This window comes from Schistosoma mansoni (genome assembly GCF_000237925.1).
Source record: "Schistosoma mansoni, WGS project CABG00000000 data, chromosome 3 unplaced supercontig 0174, strain Puerto Rico, whole genome shotgun sequence".
NCBI lineage: Eukaryota > Metazoa > Platyhelminthes > Trematoda > Strigeidida > Schistosomatidae > Schistosoma > Schistosoma mansoni.
In genome coordinates, this window is record NW_017386012.1 from 482648 (window position 1) to 491455 (window position 8808).

The 8808-nt window shown below is 36.9% G+C and overlaps 2 protein-coding genes across 2 annotated transcripts; both read left to right on the forward strand.

Moving 5' to 3' along the window:
- Positions 1 to 4838: 4838 nt before the first annotated feature.
- On the forward strand, positions 4839 to 5189 carry Smp_117390 (hypothetical protein; the record flags this gene model as incomplete). The annotated part of the gene is made up of 1 exon (XM_018791214.1): positions 4839 to 5189. One exon carries the CDS (start codon positions 4839 to 4841, stop codon positions 5187 to 5189), a length of 351 nt encoding a protein of 116 aa, XP_018645595.1.
- A 2538-nt stretch (positions 5190 to 7727) lies between these two features.
- Positions 7728 to 8600, forward strand: Smp_202400 (unnamed protein product; the record flags this gene model as incomplete). Its single annotated transcript, XM_018791215.1, has 1 exon — positions 7728 to 8600. The coding sequence occupies one exon, from the start codon at positions 7728 to 7730 to the stop codon at positions 8598 to 8600; it is 873 nt and encodes a 290-aa protein (XP_018645596.1).
- Between the last annotated feature and the right edge of the window lie 208 nt (positions 8601 to 8808).

The window sequence follows — 8808 nt, forward strand, 5'->3', positions numbered from 1 at the left end:
ATGCGTAGCAAGACGTATCCATCTTTGATCTGGTGAGTATGCGTACCGAGCCCATTCGAAACCTTTATGGGTAGAAAAGGTGGTCTATAGGACATACCAGGTGTATGCTCCACAAGCTTACATTGTTTTAGGAGCAGAAAGTCCGAGGTTAGTTTAATTATATAATAAATACGATCCAATATAGATGTTGTCACAGAAACATCAAATTTTATATTTATTTCAAGTCTGCATCGAGGGTTACAGGGCTATAAATCACAAGAGAGTATATAGAATACAGTAAACTCACTTCTGAGGTTTCATTCCACAACAATTTACAGCATGACTTCGGAGTCTTTCGTAAATGTCCTCAGCGTTGACCTATCACCTCATTTAGAAAAGTACGTGTCTTACGTTTCCTTTACTCATGGACGATATCGTTGTCTTGGAACAAAACTTGTGGTGTGAAATTGAAAAGTAAATCCTACTTAGCTCGTTTTCAAACTCCTCACTTACATCTAGTTCCGTATAAAAGGATTAATGGGGACAAATTGATAATGTATCGTCATTTTTGCAGTTCTCTCCACTCGAATAGACCACTGATATATTTCAGGAGTCAAAGATAAAACGAAATCCACTGATCGTAGAACTTTAGAGAGCTCGCGCAAAAGCCCGTACAGTATCCAGATGTGGATCAGCAAGAATCAACAACTTGATACTTTTATCAGACACGGATAAAGTTGAGTATTTGGTCCCAGGAATTCTCTACAAAAAACCCTTTGTCAATGTGTTCATGAATGTTCAGTACGATGACATTGAAAAAAATGTAATGACTGACTTGCACTTGAAGAGCACTTGATAGATACCTGGTCTACAGTAGTTTGCAATGCTGCCAGGCAACGCAGCTTCTTCAGAGATTGTAAGAAATAGGTAGAAACAAAACTTCAGTTCGAGTATAAAAAGAATAGACAACTAAGATGCTTAAAAAACTGCTGAATTTGACGGTTCTGTTTGTGGCATTAAATGGCACGACATTCAAAATACATATCAGTATCCGACTACCAGTCCTCTAAAGCGAAAATCACTTAACTGAGCAATGAGATCCTGACCCTATATTTTAAAACCAAGCTTGGATCTTTACAGGTCACACGAAATGAAAATGTCTATTTGGCTTCCTGTCTCTAGTAAATTGCTGCAGTTTGAACCATTTCAAAGACAGGCCCACTTTGGTTACGTTCTCGTTTACACGATGCCTGTTATCACGCCGACTGGACAGCTGTCTACCACCGATAACTAAACAGATCACGAAACTTCATAGAAAGCATTAGAATTGTTATGAATGGTGGCCGATGATTATGACTGCACCACGAACTGTTATATCTTGTCGTAGCTGATTTTTATGTCGGGGTCGCTTATCACGTATACTTGTCAAGCGGGCAACCACTGAGATTCCCAGGACGCAAAAGTAAGGACACAATGACTGATACAGGTGAAGATTTATTAGCCCCAAAACACGACAATGAAAACGACCCTAGTAGAAAATGCACTCATTTATTTATTGATTGTACACCCATTTTGGTTAATAATTAGAATGAAATCGCATATATGAAAAATACTTAGTCATAACAAATCACACGCTACATGTCATTCTGAGCAAAGTAAATATCAATTAAATACAAGGATATCGTATGTTACACAGAATAAAGTGTCATACGGGAAAACAAAACAAGTACTACACTGAGCAACCATCACATTGAATGAAAACGGAAGTATTGTTGAACAAAAATCGTAATGAATAAAAGAACGTAATTTTGGCTTTTCATCCCATTATTTCAGGAATATGTTTATCTCTACTGGCTTGGAACAGCACAAATATAGTTATTGTAAGACTTGGAATGCTTGTAAGCCTTTGATAAGTAAAAGTCGACAGTCATATGAAAAATAGCTGGTTAGGAATTGTAAAAATAGTTCCAAACAGTTATTCTTGTATAAAAAAAGGCGAAATCACAGGAGTGGTGGAATCTAACCGCTTTTGTGACAAGAAGATCCGTTAATATTGGCAGGAGACGATGTTGAAAAAGCTATAGCCTTACCGGAGTATTCCAGTAAAGTTTTCCGCCGGCAATGAGGAATGGTGAACAATCAATCGTGGTTGAGGGGGTTGGTATTGTCTTAAACTACTTCGTCATTTCAAACCTGATAAGTCCAGCGTTCCTCACAACATTCACACTAGGATTATGAAAATTTTGTCGGATGTGATTGCTAAACCTATGGCCATACAGTTTGATATATCTCTGAGTCAGTCTAGACTACCAAGAGACTGGAAAGACGCAGTAATCCGTTCGGTGAATAAGGTGAAGAGCAGAGATTAAGTTCGTAACTATAGACCCGTTATTCTAACCAGTTCAGTTGTCAAACTAATAAAAGAAATTATTCGTATGGCTGTCATAAACTATGTGGAAGGGCACAATCTTTTATCTATGGAAAAACATGGATTTCGGAAAGGCCTATCATGCGTGACGAATTCGCCCATTGCAAGAGAAGATTGGGCTGCAGCAAAAACCTAAATATTCCTGTAGAAGTGATTTTCATATATCTATGTAAAGCTTTTGACAAGGTCTCTCACTCGGATCTGAAATTAAAACCAGAAAGTTACGGGTTCCATCATAAAATCATAGACTGGATAGGTGACTTTCTCAGTGATAGAAGAGAGCAGATAAGAGTTAATGAAACTCTCTACTCATGAAGACTTGTAGAAAGTGAATTTCCCTAAGGCAAAACTCTTGATCGTCTTCTCTTTTTACTTTGTTTAATCGATTTGCCAACTGTAGCAAAATCACCTGTTCTAAACTTGGCCGATGACATAACGGTTTGAAGATGCATACACAGTGTATCTGATAGAATAGTATTACATGATGGTCTAAATCCATCGGTGACACGGATGGCTAGGTGGTTACTAAAAGTAAATTCTGACAAGAGTGTGATGATATGATTAAATAACTATGATGTTTCATATCACCACACAATATGTGGAGTTGTGTTACCCAAAATAATGGACTATAGAAATTTAGGAGTCACAATAAGCAGCGACCTCAAAACTACGAGCAAATGCAAGGCTGCTAATGCCAAAGATTTTAAGGTATTACGGGCTATTCGTAGGTCTTTTCAATACTTAAAGGAAGAAATACTTAGAGTGTTATGCCCGACTTTTAAAAAGTCACATTTGGATTACGGAATTCAAGCAGCTAGTCCTTGTTTGAAATGTGAGGCGGATATACTGGAACAAGTCCAACGCCGGGGGACTAAATTGGTAAAAGGTCTATTTGGCCTATCTTATGAAGACAGACTGAGACACCTCAACTTTTTTCCGTTATCTTACTGTAGAATACGGTGTGATCTAATATGGGCTTATCGTATTCTTGGTACTAACATGTCGTATCCTTTCCTTCCATCTAAGACTGATCATTTGAGAGGGAATTCTAAGAAATTTCAAAAACCGAGATCAAAACGTCTACGTCTAGAGTTTCGTTTCTCTCACCGAGTAGTGAGTTACTGAAATCCTCGACAGGAATACGCAACATCAGTACCTTCTGCTGACATATTCAAAACTAGATTGGAGCTTCACAGTGTTACAAACTGCAAATAATAATATAGGTCAATAAACCTCTTATCCTTACAACTGGGCACGGTGAAAAAGGACTGAAAGACTTTCGGCGCTTCCTATAAAAAGTGCGCCACAGACAGGGGTTGGTTGTGAGTAGATAATTGTGCACATTTATAAGTCAGGATAAGAGACTTTTAAAATGTTGAGATGATATAGAGCCATCAATAAACAAGTTATCAGGGAATGTAGGAAGTGGTTGTAAAAATCAAATGAAAACAGTAGAACATGGATACACGGTACTACATATTTAACCCAAGGAACCGAGAAAAAGGAATAAGGGGTAGATGATAAAAACGCCGATAAGTCTCTTCTGTCTATTGTGTGTTAATAACGCGAAAATCCCTCTTTTTGTAGCTTTATCTTTAAAATATCTGCAAACATTCGACTTTTCGCCTATGTTTACCCTCATTTCCATTACAAAACATACCTTAAGACACATATCATTTGCTGTCGACTTCACTAAAATGCCACATAACTAAGGTCATTTGTTAATATGAATCACCATATTTAAAACTATAGTGATTCCATGTAATTACATGGAAATTAATAACAGACATGCTCGAGCAGCGTTTGTTACGTATTTTCATTGTAAGTGCAAAGTTCTACAGTCCTTTACGTAGATCTGTAAAAGAAATTATAGGTGTTGCACGTTCCATTAAGAGTGTTCTTAAACTTCAGTGCAACTATTCCGAATCTAAATGGCCCTCCTATAAATTCTAAAACTTACTAAATACAAACATTTACAGTGATATCTAACTGCCATAGTTTTTTAAACAACTGCCGACATAAAGTGAGATGGTAATGTTCGTTAATACTGAACACCGCACCCACAAAACAACAGTGGAAGGTCGTTATTTTAAATTATCACTTACGCGTTTCAAACATCCACTGATTGTGGAAATACCCTTGCGTCGCGATGTCAGTTTAGCAAGTTCCTTTTCAGTGATACATGACGATAAGAACCGTGATGTTAATGCACTTAGTGATTAAGAAGAAATAAATACCTTTTACCTGTTCTATAGCTGGCTTGTAGTAAAAGTCCATTGAGAAAGCCTGGAAATGTGTAGCCTACTTTTTTAAATAACTATGTAATCATTCAATTGTTTTCTTTTCTTTTAGCTTCCTGTATGCACTGACGTTCTAACTAAAAAGTGTGATAATTTTCCCTTCACGTAACTGCAAACTGTTGTTTCCACAAATGCAATTAAAATCACTTTCCACACAATTATATCGCTATTACACGTCTAGTTTTCTTTGGAAATTCTCAAACTGTCCTAGTAGATGTCTGTATAGTTTTCCGCCTATTACTCGCAGAGTCCTTCTGAGTTTGAACACAATCCAGCCTAGAAAGAAATTTTGTTCAGATACTGTAACTAACCTACAGTCAACATTGCCAGTTGCTACCACATCAGATAACTCTGAATTGTCAGATGATCAAAACGAAATTAAAGGAAAGATGTACATTGAATTCACATGCAAGGTAATTGGACGCATAATATTTTTATCGGGAAATCCTTTCTCTTTAGAAGTGCGCTACTCGGTCAAGTAAATATTTTTCCAAGTTGGCTTATGAAAAAGGCATAGTTATAATTCGTTGCGATGGGTGCCAGAGTCTACATCTAATTGCTGATAACTTGGGGTGGATTAAAGACAAACATTGGCTAGTTGTTCTTTCATTTTGTAAAGTTATTACTAATTATAGGAAATTAGAGGATTGTGTAAAGGTTAATAAAAAATCAGTATGTATAGCTTAAATGGACATTTCAAGACAAATCACTATGATCAACTTGATTAAACTTTACTTATGTACATCTGTAATGTAAGTTTAAAGATAAGTTTTTTTTATTTACTTTTTCCGATACTAGTTTATCTGTTACGTTGAACTATAGTTTCCTAGTATAGCAACTCAGCCTTGAAATTCTCTTTGTAAGGTTAGGCTATACTTTATCCATCGTATAACCAGTCCGCAATGCTGATTAGTATTGGGGATGGTTGGAAGAGAGTTAGGGGCGGCCAACCCGAAACGTGGCATCAGTGCTCGAAGTCACTAACTTCTAGTCTGAGCCATGTTGGTAGATGCAGACTACTTGGTTGCGATCCGCGTGACTATCGTAACCAATAGTTGGAGTCTGTGTGACATGGCTCAGAATCGATCACAATGGCGTAGGTGTATACACTCTTTATCTTTCCTTAAACCTTAAGATTAAAATTGCACCATATCTTTCTTCCTTCCAGTACTATATCCTTAAATACAACCCATCTTTTATATACTACCACCACTAAATTAACTACTATGAATTTGTTCATCTTGTTGTGCTAATGAGGTATGGCAACTTAGACGGATGTATATATGCGTCTGGTCCTACGTTGTAGCTGACTGACTGATATAACCAATCCATTCATTATGGTACACTTGTAGTATACCTCGCATTTTAGTAGGAAGTTATTTATTCAGGTTTAAAATGTTCATCTTTATTTAATATCTAATTTACTTCGAGAGTTAAGGATCAGTCAATGTGGAATATCTTTTATAAGTACTGTAATTTTTGGGTAGACCATGTTAGTCGGTTCACTGTTTACCTCTAAGACTAGAATCTTGTGCTATTGGTTCATTTGACCTCTATCCAGTTATTTATTATTTTCAATGGCAAGTTATATAGCAACCTCAGATGTAGTTGTGTGATTCATACGTTCATTTTTCAGCTTAGATTGGAGCATAATAAATCTTTAGTAGGAATTGTTAAAAACTAAATATGAAAAACATTTACATAATTTACTGAAAGACTACTTTATATCCAAAAACTATTTCAGCATCATTATTTAAATATACACTGTCTATATCTTGTATTTACGTTTTTCTCATTTCAGAACGCACCACCCAACAAGATCAGTCTCCTCAGTCAATGTATAGCGAAACGCATAAAAGGAAATCCATGTTTACATTGTACAGTGTAAATAGAATAATGTTTGAGCTAATAATAACAATAAAATTCCTGAAATGTTTTGTTGATTGTGAGCCACATCACCCAACGTCTTCATTTATTTATCGCGAGGACTCTAACCAGGCAGTCTACACTTACCAACATATGTTAGACCAATAATCGATGACTTTATTGACTGATGTTATGTTTTCGGCTTGGTCGCTACTAGCTTTACTCCAACCTACTCCTATACCGGGTAGGGGGTGGTTGGGCATACATAATGCGTGTTGTAATCACCTCAGTCAATGAAGACTCACTGCTTCAATGGATTCGCCACCGTACATCTTAACTCGAGACTGTTTACTCTATACTGTCGTCATCCGTGACCAATGCTTCGAGGACACAATCAAAAACTTGTAGCCTACTCATGTATTCTGTTATCATGAATCACGTTTCTCAAACATAGAGTAATAAAGAGTGAAGTTCTACTCGGTATACCCGCCGTTCGGTCGACAGACGAATGCCTTACCTCAGAGGTAACTGGAATTGGTAAAATCCGAGGTCTCGTCAGACACCAACCCATCAGGGCTGACCAGACCTTCTGTTATATCCCCTGGCGAATTATGAATCATAAATCTGAGGTCTATTTATGGACAAATGTAATACGCCTATTCCTATTGGATAGTTGTTAAATAAGTGACCTAGTCGTTTCCGTGTTCCTCTTATCATAACCTTTATTTTGACCTTGGAACTATTATTATTGATTACTTTCCCCCTAGCTACAGCCACATTGGCCAATTACTGTACAAATGTTATTTTTCTATTTTTGATATATGTGGTCTGTTTGGTTAGTATATATAACCCAGTATGCTTGTAAATAATGATTCATATTGCTGAGGCTGTTATTTGTGTTCTGGACTTAACGGCTGGGCTAGGCAGATAGGAAGGACCGAATAGCACCCAAGACTGCTCGTACGTATTTCCTGTATCATTGGACATATATATATATATATATATTAAGAGGGCAAATTGATACGTTATAACAATTGGCGACGGGGATTCTGAAAAAAAAATACAGCAACCGCTGACGTCATTTCGGAATTAAATAATCCATAACAATTGCCGGTGTTTTTTGGATTTATTATTATTATTATTTGCATAAAAAAATGGCTCTAACTTCCGATCAATTTCAGTTGCTAATCCAGCGACAAGAGCAGCGCTTTAGAAAGAGTCAATTGGATTTCATTGACAAGTTACACGCGAAGCTGCTGAATCACCCATGCTTCGGGGGTGCAACGGAAGTTGACGCATTAATTTCAAAATTGCGTACAGAGCTGGAAAACGATTACAGAACTAATGAATATGCCGGCGAAAGCCTCAATGAATCCATACAAAGCAATAATTTAAGCGCAGCAGTTATACATGATCAGCCCAGTAGCCCAGTACTACCTGTTTCAGAGACATGCCCTGTACACGGTCCAAGTCTTATTAACCCTGAAACAAAACGTGCGAGCAATGAATCGTCCAGTTCACAGAGAGACAATATCTTACTAAGCGCCATTAAAATTGCTGCAGTACCCGCCCATGAAGAAACGGAAAACAAATCGAGCAGTGTATTGAATACAGAGGCGCCAAATGAAATTAATCATGATACGAAAAATGTTTCTAATGAATCTAATGATCAAAATTCCGTAATTGTTCTACCAGATTTAGATTATTTTGATGATTCATATGTTTCTGTTGAATTCTCTTATAAAAATGAGAGAAAAATGTCAGATGTATTAAATGATAATCAAGAATCCAATACAACTCTCATAGATACTGATTATCCTAATGATTCATTATCTACTAATGAGGTTCCGAGGAAATTCAAGGAAACTATTTCAGAAGAATCAAATGTTGGTGACCTCGAATCAAATGTCGTCGATCCTCATGATCTCTTCAGTTCTAATGGTTTCCCTGTTAAATGTGACAAACATATCGCATTAATAGTAACTTGGCTATATGAGGATCCAACAGTCTTTCGTGGGGGAGGGTGAATTCGAGGAAAAAAAATCCGGATATCAACTCCGGATTTCTCAAAAAGGGGAGGTGTTATATCCCCTGGCGAATTATGAATCATAAATCTGAGGTCTATTTATGGACAAATGTAATACGCCTATTCCTATTGGATAGTTGTTAAATAAGTGACCTGGTCGTTTCCGTGTTCCTCTTATCATAACCTTTATTTTGACCTTGGAACTATTA